The sequence below is a fragment of the Ziziphus jujuba genome, chromosome 10 (assembly GCF_031755915.1).
Source record: "Ziziphus jujuba cultivar Dongzao chromosome 10, ASM3175591v1".
In the NCBI taxonomy this organism is placed as follows: domain Eukaryota; kingdom Viridiplantae; phylum Streptophyta; class Magnoliopsida; order Rosales; family Rhamnaceae; genus Ziziphus; species Ziziphus jujuba.
The window spans coordinates 9,977,133-9,996,261 of NC_083388.1; the positions used below are offsets into that span (position 1 = coordinate 9,977,133).

The 19,129-nt window shown below is 28.5% G+C and overlaps 2 protein-coding genes and 1 long non-coding RNA gene across 4 annotated transcripts in view; 1 reads left to right on the plus strand and 2 right to left on the minus strand.

Moving 5' to 3' along the window:
- Window positions 1-19,129, minus strand: part of LOC132799638 (uncharacterized) — a 253,368-nt gene that overhangs the window by 186,116 nt on the left and 48,123 nt on the right. The gene's annotated exons all lie outside the window — the stretch shown is intronic.
- Window positions 3,621-6,950, plus strand: LOC107411069 (putative pentatricopeptide repeat-containing protein At5g59900). Of its 2 annotated transcripts, XM_025071162.3 has the most exons (2): window positions 3,621-6,072; window positions 6,234-6,373. In XM_025071162.3, the coding sequence occupies exons 1-2, from the start codon at window positions 3,841-3,843 to the stop codon at window positions 6,240-6,242; spliced, it is 2,241 nt and encodes a 746-aa protein (XP_024926930.2). In that variant the 5' UTR covers window positions 3,621-3,840; the 3' UTR covers window positions 6,243-6,373. The 2 variants fall into 2 exon arrangements, with proteins under 2 accessions (XP_024926930.2, XP_015874066.2); XM_016018580.4 differs by having other exon boundaries at window positions 3,625-6,950.
- On the minus strand, window positions 7,987-11,046 carry LOC107411068 (actin-depolymerizing factor 2). Its single transcript, XM_048468077.2, has 3 exons — window positions 10,882-11,046; window positions 8,617-8,882; window positions 7,987-8,506 (listed from the first exon to the last, which is right to left on the minus strand). The coding sequence occupies exons 1-3, from the start codon at window positions 10,882-10,884 to the stop codon at window positions 8,356-8,358; spliced, it is 420 nt and encodes a 139-aa protein (XP_048324034.1). The 5' UTR covers window positions 10,885-11,046; the 3' UTR covers window positions 7,987-8,355.

Here is a 19,129-nt window from a genome sequence, read left to right on the forward strand (position 1 = left end):
GGAAAAAAAAAATCATAATTATAACTATATTATCCTCCAAGGTTGCAATGTTATATAATAAAGAAAAAAGAAATATCCAAAACGAGAAAGGAAAATATATAGTTAATTTTTTGGTAAAAAATAAAAATAGCTAATTTTTTCTAGACAACAAAAATTTTTAAAAATATAATATATATATTAGACAATATTAGGATTATTGGAAACATTAATGGCAATGTAAATTGGAAAACATTGGATTATTGAAAACATTTAAGGTAATGCAAATTGAAAATATAGAAAAATAGTAAATAAAATAAAACCATTATTTTTATTTCAATTCAAATAAAAGTTAAAACATTGTTTTTCAAACAAAATAAATTTTAACAAAAAAAAGGAAATATTATAAGAGAAAAAAAATTAAATTGTCTAGAATAAATACTGAATCGTAATATATTGCTTCTTATTCAATGCAATTATTGCAAATTTTAGTACAACTTGGCTATCAAAACAATGGTATCATTCTTTTTTACATGCCTTCAGTCTAAATAATCTCTTACGTCTTTTTCTTTTCATATTCTTATCCTCCATCATCTTTAAAAATTTGATATATGAAGATGAATCAACAATCAATGATAAATTTTTATCAAAAACCTTTTATTTTTTTCAAATTAGTTTCTATAGAATATTCTGATTTAGTATGGTCAATTCCGTTATGAAATTCATCGGTTTTAACCAAAAATTTATGGCATGGTTCATACCTATACTCATGATTTGGATGAGCATAATTCAAATCCATCCATTTAATAATAAAAAAAGTAAATAAAAATTAAATAATAAAAGACAAAAAAATAAATAACAACCAAAACCGAAACATGAAAAAATAAAAAAACCAAAATAAAATAATATAAAACACTAATAACGGAAATATTAAATACTAAAAGTTTACACAACTGAAAAGTGGTACTTACTAATTTATAGCAAAATGTATTTGTTTATTTGGTAAATAAAATAAAATCAAATAATATGTTTTAAATAGAAATTCTACTTTACCATGTTTAATAATTATTATATTTTGAAAATGATATCTCAAATTTTTCTACCAATAAAATAAAATTACATTATTTATGAATTTTTTTTGGCAAAATTATGGACACCTTTATCATATTTTATATAATCACATTTATATATATATATATATATCTATATATATATAGATATGAAGGTTTTCAAAAAATCTACCCGCTTCTAAATTGAAATGGACTTTCCGATGCCAATTCCAAAAAGGTCATACTTCAGTCATATATAATATTATAATAATAAAAAAATATTTTTTGATACAGTCAATAAGTCAATAAAATGTCAAAAATTTTATGCTTTCTCACCAATAATAAAGGGGAGAAAAGAAAAGAAGAAAAATTCAAAATAAGAAGGAAAAACCTAATTGTTTCATGGATAATTTTTGTTTGAATATTAATTAACTATATAAATAACTTTAAATAATAAGGAGAGGGGGAGATAATTTTTTTGTTTAATAATTTTAGAGAGAATCTATAAGAACCTTATAACAACATGCAACAGTTTTATTTACTGATTATTTAACTTTTATATATTATAGAGATGTGTTTGCTTTATTGAGTGAGAAATTAGATAAGTAATACAATAGTCTTTATTTAATATTGGATATGATTATTCTAATATTATAATCATCATAATCTCCCTTATCACTATTTGGATCATCCTAAATGTTAAAATTTAAATATCAAATAATGTTAAAAGTACCATCTTTTTTTGACAATGCTAGAGTTATCATTTATTTTACCAAATGTATACATGTCATTATTTGATTAATTTATATTTTATTACACTTATAGCTTTAAAAATTTACTTGTCCATATATGTTATATTAATAATATGTTAATTAATTAAATAATAAACACATGTAAACTTGGTATGCTAGACAGTACCTCTAATATAAATCTTAAAGATTTACATAATATTAGAGTACCAAATAAGTTTACCAACTGTCATATCTTAATATTCGATTGGCTTATGTTTAGTTATATTTATCCTTTTAAAAGTTTATTTATTAACCAATAAAATATTAAAAATTGACATATTGGTAGACTTAATTTGATATCTCTATTAATTGGTAGACTTAATTCGATATCTCTAACACTATTTTATATTGTGTTTGGATTGATGAAATAGGAGATAAAAGAAAAGAAAAATTCAATTTCTTTGTTTGAATTGTTAAAATTAATAGAGAGGAAAGGATAAAAAAGGAAATAAAAGGATTAAATTATGTATATTTAGATAAATCTAGCTTTTCACCTTTCAAATTCAATAAAAAATGAAAAGAAAGGAAAATAATTTAATAAAATCTTTGAATATTCAAAAATTATTCTTATTAATTAAAAGTTAATTGATTGAGATATTTCGTATGGCTGATATTTTTATTAAAAAAAATAAATTACTTTAATTATTTTTTTCTACTAATTTAATTTTCATTAAACAATAATTATTATAAATATTTCATTTCATTTCTTTTCCATTTATTAACCATTAAAACAACAATTATTAGTAACTAGTTTTTTTTTTTTCACATTAAACAACAATTAACCCTTGTATTTCGGGGATTTCTTCTTTTTTTTTTTTTAATAATTTCAAACTAGTAGATATACTTATAGTATGATCATACATAAAATTTGTCTAATCACGTACACTACAGGCGTTCATAACACATTCCAAATCGATCTGTCTACCATCCATTCTAGTACGAGAAGATACATATAGTATCAGACTGATACATAAAATATAGATACATAATTCATCCCAAATATATATATATATATATATAAACTCCATATACCATAACTAAAATTTATTCGTCTCTTTAGCCAAAAATAAAAAAAATAAAATCCTTGTTTGTCTAAGACTCAACAATCATCGATTGCTACAAAAGAGCAAAAAGAGTTCAACTCAAATTTATTAAAATGGACTTATTTCAATGTTTACTTAGTATTGAGGTGGAATGATGCGGCATAAAGGAAAAGCAAGATGCCCTATAGGGTATCATCATTGTTTATCCATTTTAAAAAGCAAAAAGAAAAGAAAAAGGGCAGAACAGAACAAAACCCAATTCATGTAAGCAAGATAAATAAATAAATAAATAACGGATACTTTTATCAAACGCCTCAGTACAAATTTAATTTAATTAGCTTTTTTATCTGGAAATTTATATACTACTGATTGACTGAAATAATTAAATTCATCGGGAAAAAAAAATAATAACTCAATAAAAAAATCATAAAAATAAATAAGGACGATAAAAATTCGTCTGTTCATCTTTTTTAATCATTAATTTCTCATGTAATCATTAATCATTATTCTTATTTCATATATTTCCTATCAAAAAGAAATCTAAATAAGATAATGTCATCATTAAACTAACAGAATGTTATAAGGTTTGTACTTTCAGACCTGAAGTGAGTCTAGGAATATGGGCATATAGAGCTCTAATTTCCACATTAATCTAAAATCAAATGGGTCATTTGCTACTTGCTATTTATTCGATATAACTGGTATAAATTTGAAAAAAATCAGGTGTGCAAAGATACATTGAGGGTGTAGATAGAATCAGTCATCGGAAGTAGCATGTATACAAGCGCTGAATCTGGGGCAATCCAACCCACACAATTTCAACCCGACCCGGTTATACAATCTGGGTTCGAGCCATTTCCCGTACGCAGAGCTTACTCTCTCTACGACTGTAAACTCCATCGCCTCAGAGATTCCATTGCTTCAAGCTGCAATCTTTTGCAGTATGTGGATAAAGTCTAGCCAATTCGTTACAAACCCAAGATGAAGCTCACTCTTCCTCGTCGTCCTTTTGGGAGCCATAGCTTCAACCGGTTGCACAGAAATCTGTGCGCCTCAAGGAAACCCATCTCCACAGATAATGACGAAAACGATTCCCATTTCGTTTCCCTCCTCAACGACGTCGTACGAGGGGAGCAGAACTGGGAAGCATTCTTCAACAAAAACACCTTCATTTCCAGCAGGTTGAATTCCCGCCACGTCGAGGAGGTTCTGATCCGCAACATCGGCGATTCGAGGCGAGCATTCAGATTCTTCAATTTCTTAGGGCTTCACAAAAGCTTCGACCACTCGACGGCGTCGTTTTGCATCCTCATCCACGCTCTGGCCCAGTCCGGCTACTCCTGGCCCGCCTCTTCGCTCTTGCAAACCCTCCTCCACCGTGGTGGGTTTACCCCCAACGAAGCGTTTGATTGCTTGCTGAATTCTTTCAAGAAATACGGCTTTTCTTCGATCTCGGGTTTCGATCTGCTGGTTCAGAATTACGTGCGGAGCAATAAAGTCTTGGATGGTGTAGTGGTTGCGAGGCTTATGAAGGAACGGGGATTGTTGCCAGGGGTTAGAACTTTCAGTGCCCTGTTGAATGGGCTTGTGAGGTACAGGAAATTCTATACTGTTCTTCAACTGTTTGATGAGTTTGTGAATGCTGGTATTCGGCCTAATGTTTATGTATACACTACGGTGGTTCGGAGCTTGTGTGAATTGAAGGATTTTGGTAAAGCTATGGAAGTTATCAAGAAGGCTGAAGCAATTGGATGCGAGTTAAGGATTTTCACATTTAATGAGCTGATTCGCGGACTCTGCAGGAGCAGTAGAGCTTCAGAGGCTGTCGAAATCAAGCATTTGTTGGAGCTTAAGGGATTGAAAGCCGATATGGATACCTATTGTAATTTGGTACGTGGGTTTTGCAGAGTGCAAGAGTTTGAAGTTGGTGTTGAGCTAATGAATGAAATGCTGGAGCTGGGATTGGTTCCCGTTGAGGCGGCTCTAACGGATCTCGTAGAGGGATTGAGGAGGAAGGGGAGGATTTTAGATGCTTTTGATTTAGTAAATAAAGTGAGAGCAGTTGGGGTGGTGCCTAGTTTGTTTGTTTATAACTCGTTGATCAATTCTTTGTGTAAACATGGGAAATTGGATAAAGCAGTATCACTTTTTAATCACATGGATGCAAAGGGTTTGTATCCCAATGATGTAACTTATTCTATTATGATCGATTCTTTCTGCAAAAGAGGGGAACTGGATGTTGCTTTGTGTTATTTTAATCGAATGACCGAATCTGGGATAAGAGTAACTGTGTGTCCATACAATACTTTGATAGATGGACAATGCAAGTTTGGGAGTTTGAATGCTGCAGAGTCTGTGTTCAATAACATGATTGATAAAGGATTGGTGCCAACTGTTGCAACCTATACATCATTGATAGATGGATACTGCAAAGCTGGAGAACTGCCCAAGGCATTCAGGCTGTACCATGAGATGACAGGGAAGGGTATTGCTCCGAACGTTCGCACTTTTAGTGCGCTTATTCATGGTCTTTGTAGCGCAAATAGGATGGCTGAAGCAAGTAATCTGTTTGATGATATGATGAGAAGGAATGTTATGCCTAATGAGGTGGCTTATAATATTATGATAGAGGGGTACTGTAAGGAGGGAAACACAACGAGAGCCTTTGAATTGTATGATGAAATGGTAGAGAAGGGTCTTACACCAGATACATATACTTACAGACCTTTAATAAGCGGGTTATGTTCCACTGGTAGAGTTTCAGAAGCCAAAGAGTTTGTAGATGACCTCCATAAGGAGAATTGTAAATTAAATGAGATGTGTTATAGTGAACTCTTACGTGGTTTTTGCAAAGAAGGGAGACTAAAGGATGCAATAATTTGTTGTCGTGAGATGGTTGAAAGAGGAGTAGAGATGGATTTGGTTTGTTATGGTGTACTTATTAATGGAACACTGAAGTATCAGGATACGAAAGGATTATTTGCCCTGTTGAAAGGGATGCATGATCGAGGGTTGAAGCCTGATAATGTAATATATACAAGTATGATTGATGCATATGGAAAATCAGGAAATCTTAAGGAGGCACTTGGAGTTTGGGATATAATGGTTGGTGAAGGATGCAATCCTAACGTTGTAACATATACTGCCTTGATTTTTGGATTATGCAAGGCAGGGTATATGCATGAAGCTGAGCTTCTTTGTAAGGAGATGCTGGTTAGTAGTACTCTACCCAATCAGATAACATATGGTTGTTTCTTAGACCACCTTAGCAATGAAGAAAATATGGATAAAGCTCTACAGTTGCATAATGCCATGCTTATAGGGCTTTCAGCCAATACTGTAACATATAATATACTAATTCGGGGGTTTTGCAGAATGGGTAGGTTTCAGGAGGCTTCTGAGCTCATGGTTGGAATGACAAATAATGGTATCTTTCCAGATTGTATCACCTATTCAACATTTATTTATGAGTACTCAAGAAGGGGGCATTTGCAGGAAGCTGTTAAGTTGTGGGATGCTATGCTAGATAGGGGCCTGAAGCCTGATACCCTTGCATATAATTGTTTGATACATGGTTGCTGTATCAGTGGAGAACTAACCAAGGCTTTTGAATTGCGTGATGACATGATGAAAAGAGGGTTGAAGACAAACCAATTTACGTATAAGTCTCTCATTCACGGAACTTGCCTGAAAAGTTCAGTTTAGTCTGCCAGCATCAAGGCATGCTTGAAGAATTGACTAGACATTTGTATTATGTGTTTCAAGAGAAATCTAGATACAGTTTCTGTGACCTTCAAATTCTGAATCAATACAGTTGCATAGCCTCGTTGAACCATGATGGTGGAAATTGTTCCTTCATCTTAAACACAAGTGCTGACTACTGTGTGATTGCAAAAGTAGGAGGTCTGAAATGCTTAACTGTGCATTAGCAAGGCACAAAGAAACAATAAGCCCCTAAATATTGATCTTTCCATTGGGGTGATAGATTTTATGCTCACATTTTTTTCCCTGCTCATACATATATATTTGTAAGTAGCCTTAAGTGAAAATGAAATTGGTGAAGCTGATTTGGCCAGTAAGTCTTTCCATTATCTACTTTACACAATTTGCAGTTCTTTTGCGTTTTTTCTCTCAAGGAGCATCAGATTATAATGTTTATCAAATTTCTATTATCTAGGCAGTTCAAAAATGGTTTCTGTTCATGTGACAAGTTCAAAATAGTAAGATGGACGATCATTTAGTTGCATTTGTTCTTCATTCAGAGAGTACTCGTGGTTTTGTCACTTTACTTACAAATATTTCGTTACGGAGGTAGCTAAGTGCTGGTCCTTGAGTAGCATGTCCCTAGTGGTTCCGAGGTTTTCATTGTTAAAGGCAAAATTTCCAGGTCCTTTTCACTTTCATTACTGTTGCAGCTTGAAAAATTAGTCCATTAAGATGAACTTTTGTCATTAAACAAAGATAATGGAAACTCTCGAGTGCTTCATTGTTGCTTGTACCAATTCTAGCTGCCATTCTCTGCTTTGCAGCTGATGCAAGTATAAACCATGTTGGAAAATTCAATTATAACAACTCTACCAATTTCATTACCTTATATGAAGGCAGCCACTGCCGAAATTATGTTCCTCTTTTTTATGGTAATAGTGAAATTATGTTCCTCAGATCAAAGACTTTGCATAAAGTTGCAATACTTTCCGTCGTTTATGGTCCAACGGTAAGTTCATATACGCGTTTGAAGTTTCCATTCCAACCAAAGACCCACGATACGGATACCTTTCATGGTCCGTGTCCCTATAAATCACTTGCATAAGTGAAAATGGGGGTTGCTTTTTCCTCTTGCTTATCCAGTTATCCATATAGAAATAGCCGCAGGGGGCTGAAAATATAAATGGTTGCATGCATGCTAAAAGAAAAACACGATATGATCCTTTCGAAGAAAAGTTATTCAATATCCACCAAGCGGTGGAACTACCAAGTAATAAAATCTTTTGCCCATCAAAGACATATTTGGACATCATCATTAAGCAAACACCAAGAAACATAGTGTATAGTTTTTTGGCCACCGAAGATAAGAATCGTTAAGGAATCAATAGAGCAGGATCTATTTAACAACAAAACAAACATTCATACTCAAAAACTAGCCGTTGAAGCATAACAGCTTGGCATGCCATGTAAAAAGGGTAAAACATCCATTTCCAAAGTTACAATAACAAACCCATAGTGTTCTCTATCCTCAGATGATACATCTTCGCTTGTGGACTTACCTATACGAGGACACTCCACAACTCTTGCATACGTCCTTCCACCACAGATCATACAGAAAGAAAATGTGATCACTGAATTTGTTCTAGATGAAGACAGACTGTAAGGTAAAACTTGAACAGCAAACCATTATCATAATTCAGTAAGGTTCACAACCCCACAAACTATTAACATTTCACTTAAAAAGTAAAACAGAGTGCATAAGTTGATTGCCAAGCTAGGACCGCAGACATCTTAGCTGGCCCGACTTTTGATAACATCAAGACCAATCTCAGTTGGATCAGTAGCCTGCAGCTCTACTTGAATACCATCCAGTTCTCTCTTGAATCTGTCCTTGGAGCTTGCATAAATCATCTTGCTTCTGACCCTTGCTGTATCGGGAGACCTTTGTAAAATAGTAAAAACGTTACCAACAATAATAAGAAAATCCCATACAGAGAAAAAGAGAATGAGAGAGTGGGAGAGAGGAATTTTAGTATCAGCATGTAATGTTACCATGCAATGAAGAAAATCCTGCTCTTTTGGCAATTCTCTTCGGTCACAAAGTCAAAATCATAGACAGCATATCGACATTCATCAGCAGGAAGACTTGCAGTAAAATCTTCATAACTTTTTGTTGGTTCACCAAGTTTCTCTACAACCACCTGCTTTTGCTTCTCCTCAATCTTGAACACAATGAAGCGGAATGTTCTTTTAGCCTTCAACTCCAAAAACTTCAGCTTGCAGTCATCGTGCACAGCCATTCCTGACGCTGCATTAGCCTGTCAATGTAAAAAATAGCAAATAGATTTCAGTTCAAAAACGTAAGAGTAACATTTTATACCGGAGCTTTTGAAAATCCAAAAAGTTTAAATATTGCCAGAGAAAGCAAAATTCTTAAGAAAAGTTGGAGCTGACCCCCTTTTCTCAGAGAAAACTGTGATTCTCCAGAATTCTTCCTATTGACAACAAAGTTACTGGTACTTTCTTACTTCTCTGCTTAGGGTAGGGAATTTACTAATTTTGCATTAGGAAGGGGTAGAAAATTTATGTCCCCATATCTTGCCTCTTTCATGTGAACGGAGTCCAAAAGCCCAACCTATCAAGTCTTCAAACCATATATATGTATCAAACCATAAAGCAATTTGTGAGTCAAGGATCAGCAGGGGAGGTCCCTGATCTTTTCAGGCAATCCTAACTAGACTTTCGGCTTAATTGACCTCCCGAACTTATTCTCACAACGAGAAACTATTATTTCATTATGTCAAAACATAACTATTTAATTCCACCACTAGGAATATCGCCTATAAATAATAAAAACACTCTATAGCACAATCGGAGATATTGAACCACAGAAGCATAAAAGGCCATCATGACAACTAATTGGACCACCTAGATCTAAGAGAGCTTGAGTAATGAAGGCCATAAAGTCAACTATTGGTCTATTTCCTTTTATACAATATTTTCATTAGTGAAAAGTAAATCACATGCACTATGCACACACATTCACCATGGGTCCAAACTCTCCAAGAGAAAAGCACAACAATAAAGTAAAATTCTACGAAAATTTTCAAAAACTATAACTTAGAAGACTTTCTTTGAAAATTTTCTTTCTCTACATACTAAATGCAACAAAAACCTATAAATATGACCAAGTGCAAACCATTTTCTCACTGATCTGTTATCCCAACCCCAGTCCCAAACATGCCTCTACAATCTGGGGTCAGATTTTGGTCTGACATCTACTCATTTAAATTCAGCATCAAATACGTCCTAAATGATATCCAGCACACCATTTATCTGATGCATCTACATTTCAGGCTAAATCAGCATGCCTAGCCAAAAATTGGAATTCCTCATTCATTTTTTTCCTAAACGATGCATTTAAGCCCTTTTGTGCTGCTAATCCTACACAAAAGATGGTCCAATAATTACAAGAAAATAAATATAAATCCAATCAGTCAAAAGGGCCAGTGTAGTCCAAACCGCTTAATCAGCAACCAAGCCGATCTAGCAGTTACTATCAGCTTGATGACATTAACTGTAGTAATGTTCACAACCCATAACAGTGAGACTATATAAAATGCTTGACAATTAACACAAAACAAATACAATATCGATTTCACATATTCATGGCAAAAAAAATTGACACTACATGAAAACTCCAAATTTGATCTGATGAAGTTAAAAAATTGATGTGGATATGTACTCAAATCAAGCACCCACAGAAGCAGGCACCATAATGATGATGAAATTCAAGTACAAAACCAAACACTCAAGCGCGGCCACTGAAACCGAATCATGTAATGGAAAAACTATAGCATCCCAGATTATAAAATAAAAAATAAAGAGCAAATTTCATCTTTACAAGATGGCAAAAGTAAAAATAAAATTAAAAATTAAAAAACACCAAATCAATTTCATAAGAAACTAAAGGATGGTCTACCAAAAGATGCACAGTCCCATAACAAACGAAATCACAGTAATAAATCAACAATACAAAAGCCCAAAAAAAAAATTTGAAAAAAAAAAAAATGTCGAATGAAACATAAAAGATTATTTCCTTAATCTACACGAAATTTAGTCGATCCAAAAATGAAAATGAAAAACCCAACTTCAGATCTATAACCATCCAACAAAAAATAGAGAAACAGATAACCCATCAAAGATCACAGATCGAAAACAAACAGTAGAGAAATTTCCAGTCTTTTTTTTTTTTTTTAAGAAAAAAATATTTACAAATAAGTACGTGGGAGAGGAAAAAAGCAGGAAGAGACTGACCATGGTTATAGGGATCGAGAGCTATTAGACAAAAAATGGGGTTCAGCAAATCTAGGGCAACCGAGAAATGGGGATAGCCTGATATAGAGAGAGAGAGAGAGAGAGAATTTGGAGTTCCACAGAGGGAGATAATGGAGGACTCTCTTTTATTTTCTCTGTGTTTTCTTTTTTTCCTTTTTATTATTATATTTTTATTTTTAATTATTATAATTTTTTTTTTTTTAATTTTTGAAAATTAAGACTTCGTTAGCTCTGCGGTGGCTCCACTCCTAAATATCATGATGGTACTCATGCGTGACAACAGAGGTGAAAGTAGGTCTGTCCAATGACGAGCCGACGCGTCGTTTTCTTCCGAAAAGACGATTTTGCCCCTACGTAATGTCTTCGTCTTTTGGGAGTTAGTTGCTACCAGGTAACTAGGCTTGGACCCTGCCATGGCCCCACCTCCGTATCAAAGCATATATTATCGTATGTTTTAGTCCTCTGATAATACTTTAGATATTTATTCAATTTATTTCAAAAATATATATATAAATAAATAAATATTTATTCAAGTTACATTTTATTTTTAAAATTTTGTGTTTAAAATAGAAAATGACATTTGCACCAAATTATTTACCAATTTTTATATGAAAAATTAATATATATTAATAAACCTTTTAAAGAAATAAATAAAATTCAACGCAAGCTAATAAAATTATTGATGCATCATTTTACCTTATGAAGTAGGAAATAAATAATGTCGGGGTGCTGCCTATTAATATACATTGAGTTCTTTGGCTATTGGTTTTTATCAAATAAAATAAGATAAAAGGAATATGCATTGGGAAGAAGTGTAGCATAAGCATAATGCCATAAACTTTTTGAATCTTTTCTTTTGGGTCCGACTATGACTATGATGGTTGGTTAGTAGATACGTATTTAATATTTAGTTCATTTACATGTATCTATCAATTTGTAAATTAAACAGTTTTAAATATATATATATATATATTTATGTTAAAATCAATATCTATAAATCCAATCTGCTCAGTCTTATACAAATTGTTGGATCTGGTTATTGGTTTAGACTCAAAAAATAAAAAATATATATATAAAAATACGATGCCAATAATTAAAACTGAAATTAAACTAATGTGTATTCGATTAATTATATTTTTTAATCGCTTATTTTGCCACAAATTCTACATTACTTTTAAGCTTGTATTCTATAAAATGTAAATATATATATATATATATATATATATTGTATTTCTTAAAAAAATAAATTTGTATTTCTTTTCTTAATAAAAAAGAGCCAATGGATTTGAAATTAAATTTTTATTTTTGAAAGAATTTACTTATTAGGAGTGTTTCTTAGGAAACACAGAGAGAGAGCTTACTAGGAGTATGTCAAACGAAATCGATTTAGAGTTTGGTTACAAATAGTTTTTATGTTTGGTTAAACTATGAAATAGTTTCAAATAATTCCCTCCAATTAACTCTGATTCTATATACCAACTTATTTAACCAATAAATTTTACAAATAACAATTTATCTATTAAATAGATTAATCTAATAGTATAAAAACTATGAGCAAAATCATTTATAACTTCTCAATACTTATTCATTTTTGAATTTATGAAATCAAAAATCAAAACAATTTATCAACACATATTTTTTAAATATGTTATTGCATTGAGCGCTCCCCAAAAAATTGATATACCTTTTTAATAATGTAAAAATATTTAGAGTTCATTTTAATTTTGTAAAGGGTAAATTTTTAAATAGTGAATTTATTTTTGGATAATTGTGCAAATACTCTCTGAACATTATTAGCTATTGCACTTTGATCTTTTTTTTTTTCTTCTTTTTTTTTTTTTCCTAGCATTTAACCTTCTGAACTCGTATATGTGTTACATTTAAAGAACTTTGCTTATTTTCCGTTAATTTCTAATAGAAAAATGAACATGCCAAGCACGTGAAGAGGCATAATGAAAATTTTACTATTTAGACTTTTGAGAGGGGCCGAAATACAACTTTAAAATAGTTTAGAAAGCAACAACAGTAATATTTTATCAGAAATTATTCTTTCAGAAAAATAGTTTAAAATTATGAATATTGAATATTGGTACTTAAAAAACTGACAAAAATATTTGTTTAACAAATTAAGATATTTAAAAATATTTACGAGTAATAAGAAAATATTAAAAATACTGATTTATATATAGAAATTTGTGAAAATATAAAATGAAATTATTATTGAAAAATATTATAGAATATATATATATATATACTTCTTTTAATGTTTACAAATATATATATATATATATATAATTATTTCTTCATAAAGAACATAGAAAAAATCTTGAACCAATAAAAATGATATATTAAAATATATTATTTTGACAAGAATTTTGTAAAATGCTGAATAAATAATTTAAATATATATTTACTAAAAATATTAAAAAGATAAAATTGTCATTGTAAGATAGAATAAAGGACTTAAATTTTAGAAATTTCTGTTGCAATGAACTTAAATTTAGAAGCTTATTGTTGTCAAATAAAACACTAAATAACACACACACACATATATAGCAATGATCTAGTAAGCTTCTTAATTCACTTTTATTATCGGCTACTAAGAATAAAATAGATAAATCATATATGGTAATATTAATTTAACATATTTGTTATTTTTATTTTTTAATATTGAAAACCTACTAAGAAAAAGTGAATGGAAATCAATCAAATTCTTATATGTTGCTTAAATAACATTAGATTTTAAAAAAAATATTATAAATTTTATGTATTTCATTCTTTATCCTCATTTAGTTTTATACTATAATTAATATTAAATCTTGTGCGATGCATGGTATGTAGAATCATAATAGATGATTTCAAAAATAATATATAATAATTAATTATATTTAAATCTAATGATGACATGCGGAAAATTTTTTTTACTAACTATCTTACTTTTATACATAATATATATATATATATATATAATATCATAAGTTTGTCAAAAATTAAAAATTTGACCTCTATATATAATATTATTCAATTATAAAATTCAAATTCATAAATATTTACCTATCTAATTTTTCTTATACACATACCATTTTCATACTTCTTTAATTTTTTTTTATCTATAAGATTCAAATTTAAATTCAAATGTATTTTTATAATATATTCCATCTACAAAATTAAAATTGAAATTGAAATTTATTATTTGATTCCATGCAAATATGTTAAAGCATGACTATATTTGTACAAGATTTGACTAATATTATGATTAATAAAAGTCATACTTTAACATATTATTGAAATAGCTTCAATTTTATTTTATATTAAATATTAGATATTAGATAATTTAATATCGGATATTAAATATTAAAATTATATATAAGTATTAAATTTTCAATTTAAATTTAATAATTATCATTCCAAATTGAATTTATCCATTTTTTATATTTAAGAACATAATAATATAACTATAAAAAATAATTAAATAGTAGAATAATTATTTAATAATATTATCATTTTTGTTAATAAAATAAAATCAGCATGGAATAGCAATTAAGATTCGAGATTGAACAAGATTACAAAAATCAACTCAATTATAATTACAAATTAAACTAATGGTCATTAATTTGTTATAATTTTTATTATATTGTAAATATTCAATTATACTTTTAAATACGATATCCACATTTTACATAAAATTAATTTCATATTAATTAAATATTGTCATGTTTGTACACACACACACACACACACACATATATATATATATAAGTATATTTTGAGCAATTTTAGAAAAATATTGAAAAAATTGCATTATCTATTTTAAAATTTTGATAAAGAGATCAATTTCATTAATAATTATAATATATTAATTTTATTATTTTATAATAAAATTTCATTTATTGCATATATATATATATATATATATATATATGTACGTGTATAAAGTTTTTGTGTGAAATATATTTAATAATAATAATATCTTTGATTATATATATATGTTTTTTTTACCTTATCTTTAAAAATTGAGAAAGTAACCAAATCAAAAAGTATCCAACTAAGGAGAGAAAAAAATTTCTCTTGCCAAGTTTTGTTCCATCACTAAAAATAAAATCTTCATACCCACATATTATGGAAATTTTCAAAAATTAAAATTAAATTTTTTATTCCAAATTTTAAAAAAATTGTATAATTTTTATTTCAACTTTCTCTTTCTCTATTTCACTTCTCCTGTTTTCAATCTTCACTTTATTTGGCTTGGGTAAAGCCTGAGTCTCCCACCCGCTCTATTCCTTGCTTCCCCTCTTCTCCTTTTCCCGCACCTTTTTTTTTTTTTTTTTGGTTTCGTCTCTCTTTTATTTTCTTGGTTATGAATCAGGAAAGAGATAAGAACTATTATGGAAAAGACTATAAATTATGATTGGTTGAAAGGAAAATCCATGTGAAAATATCAATTCAAATTGAAAAAAATAATAATAAATAAAGGGTACAAGTTAGAGAAAGGGTTGGTGAAAAAGTGGATAGATTTGATGATAATGGAAGTTGTTGATGGGATTGGCATACAATGGCAATGACGGCGTTGAAGAACCTCAAGGTCAATGAGATTGAGGGACATGAACCTTGGGTAGAATGAGAAAAAAAACAAAGGGAGATAGGACTATGGTTTTTGTTAATAACCAAATAAGAGAAAAAACTTAATAAGGAATTTATTTATTTTTTCCTTCTCCATTTCATCATCTAACCTCACAAGAAGAAAATGGAGGAGGGGAGATTGTTGTTGGTCCAATATAGAACACTTTACTTTCTAATTTAAGTTTTTAAAGATGCTATCCCATGGTTATGCTGTAAATTTTTTTTAATATTTAAATGTAACTAATAATTTTAGAAAATAGTTTGGAGGAGTTTAATGTAATTTACTCTTCCAAATATCATCAAAGTACATATTATAACAAGTATTAAGGCCATGGGGTGCACATAAATGTAGAGTTAATTACATTGCACATTTTCAGAATTTTTTTTAATTACGACTAAATACTTTGATGTATGTGATAATTACAATCATACATTTTGTTGTTACCACATTAACGTTAAAGTTGATAGAAAGAGGGATATAATAGTCATTTGACACAATTACATAGCTAAATTTTGAAACTGAAGGACAAAAATCACAGAGAAAAAGGGGGTGGATTGCAGGCCATTGGATTCTTTTTATTTGGACACCTTTTGATCCTGCAGTTTCACCTTTGATCTCATTTTTTTCTCATTCTAAGTACTTTGTAGAAGTCGAATCCAATTCAAAAGTCAAACCTCTGTATTCTATCGATTCTGTCTATTATAGCCATGTGAACAATGATCAATGCCTCCTTCTTCATCCTTATCGTGCTCACCCGACACCACCTGCGCATTTTATCACACCACCATTTTTAAAGCAACATAGTTGAATTGCAACCTCAACTAGTAAGATTAGAATTTGAAAAAAAAAAGATTTTTTTTTTTTTTGCGGGGATGCTAACCTCTGACCAAGTGGATCTGAAGCGTTCCTCTTGGGACTCTGGACCCGATTTTTCTTCCTGATCATTACCGTGACCGAGCGCCATGTCTATCAAACCCTTGATCAGACCATCCATTTTTTCTTTATTTCTGATTTTAGATATATATTTTTTTTAAAATCTGATTTTAAATATTTCTTTACTAATTATTATTCCTGTACTTGTGTCAAATGACTATTATGCCCCTCCTTTCGTTAAAGTCGTTAACTTTAACGTCAATGTGGTAATGATAGGGTATTTTGTGCAATTATCACATAGATTAGGTATTTTATTGTAATTAAAAGAAACCCTGTGCAGTGTAATTAATCCCGTAAATATAATTGTAATAGATAATTTCAATAATTATTAATAAAAATTAATAAGTTATAATAAAATCAAATATTAAAATATTGTATAAATCACATTCTACAAATAAAATTTTTAATGGAATATATATAAATTTTAAAAATTATAAATTAATATAACTTTTGAATTTTTTGACATGATAAATATGATAATTACTTTTAGATAACCATTAATCTCACATGCACATTCACTCACAAAATATACTTAAGTTTGTTTTATCTAAAAAAAAAAAATGAAAAAATACGTATCAAAACTCATTTAATAATATATACAAATAAGATTATCATTTAACATTTAAAATAATATGAATGAAATAACTCTTAGCTTTCAAACACAATATCAATGAACTTGTTGGGCTTTCAAAATTCTTCGTAGGTATATATTGTCTTTGACAATAATCTCTTCAATTATATTTTCAATAAAGTTGATAAAAAATATCAATTATAGAAATATAAATAATTGCATAATCAATTGTATACTTACTAAACAATTCATCATCATCATTTTCAATTGCACTAAAAATACCTGCAAACAATTTGAAGGTAAAATTTTATATTAAAAAATATTTATCTATAGCATCTACAATATTAGATTTTTACATAACATCTATATCTATGTCAATATTTTTTTTCTATACTTTTCCTTTCTTCTTTCTTTTTCTTTTTCTTTTATTTTTTTACTTTGTCTCTTCTTTATTTTTTTTAACATTTTCCTACTATTTTTCCAATATCTTTTTCTTTTTTGGTTTATCCCTCTATTTCTCTTTTTATTTATAGAATCGGAAGACTTTCGATAAAACATGATTTTGAATTTTATTTTTTTTTTAATTCAATTTTTGACTTTCAAATTTTGATTCTTGAAATTTATATTTTAAAATATATCTTTATTTTTCCATCAAAATATAAATTTTAGATATACTTTATTTTTTTCATATAAAAGATTTAATTTGATTAAATAAAGAATTCGATTTAAATATAACAATTGTATTCCCATAAGTATCTTCAATTATCTAATATATATATATATATATATATATATTTTTTTTTTTAAGTTTTAGGATTTTTCCTTTTACATATATTTTAAAATGTTCTAAATAAAACAGTTATTTTCATTAAATTTTATAGCTCATTATTTCTATTTATAATTATTTGTACCATATATAAAATATCTTACCTTATACATATTAGTCAAATTCTAACCATGCTTTGAAAAATCTTCAATTATTTTTTATATTGATATTAAAATTATAGATAGTTATTATTTTTCCAATTTCAATTTAAATTTAATATATATCATTATAGTTCAACTATCTATTTTTTATATTCAAGAATATAATATTGTAATTATAAAAATAATTAGATAGTAGAATAGTTATTCAATAATATTATCATTCTTGTTAGTAAAATAAAATTAGCACTGGATATCAATTAAGAATTGAAATTCAATAAAATCACAAAAACTAATTCAATCATAATTACAAATCAATTTGATAGTAATTAGTCTAATACAATTTTTATTATATTGTATAGTTACAAATAAAAATAAACTCTAAACTCAAAACTCAAAAATATTTAATTATATTTTTAAATACGAAACCACATTTTATATAAAATCGATTTTATATTGCTTCACATTATAAAAATCTTTGTCATATATATATATATATATATATATATATTTTTGCTTGAAGAAATATTGTCATACACACACACACACACACACACACACACATATATATAAGTTCATTTTGAATACTTTTTGGAAAATATTGAAAAAATGCATTATTTATTTTAAATTTATAATAAAAAGATCAATTTCATTATTAATTACCATATTAATTTTATTATTTTACAATAAAATTATATTTATTGCATAAAATATGTATTAGTGTATGACGTTTTTGTATAAAATATCTTTGTAATAAAAATATATTTCATTATATACATGCTTTTTTTTTTTAAAATCTTATCTTTAAAAAATTCAAAAAGAAACCAAATAAAGAGGAAAAAAAAAAAATCCTCTTGCCAAGTTTAGTTCCATCACCAAAAATAAAATATTCGAACCCATATATTATGGAATGTTTTGAAAATCAAAATCAAAATTTTCCTTTCAAGCTTCATGAAGATTGTGGAATTTTTATTTGTGAAAATATTATTTATATAAATTATTTGTGAAGATATTAGTTATACAAATTATTGTAAAACCATTGTACATGTTATTATAAAAATTTATAACCAAATCTTAATAATATCCACACATTATAAAAATTTTAAAAAACAAAAATCAAATTATTCATTTCAAATTTTATTAGGATTGTGAAAAAGTTTAAATAATTTTATTTCTGA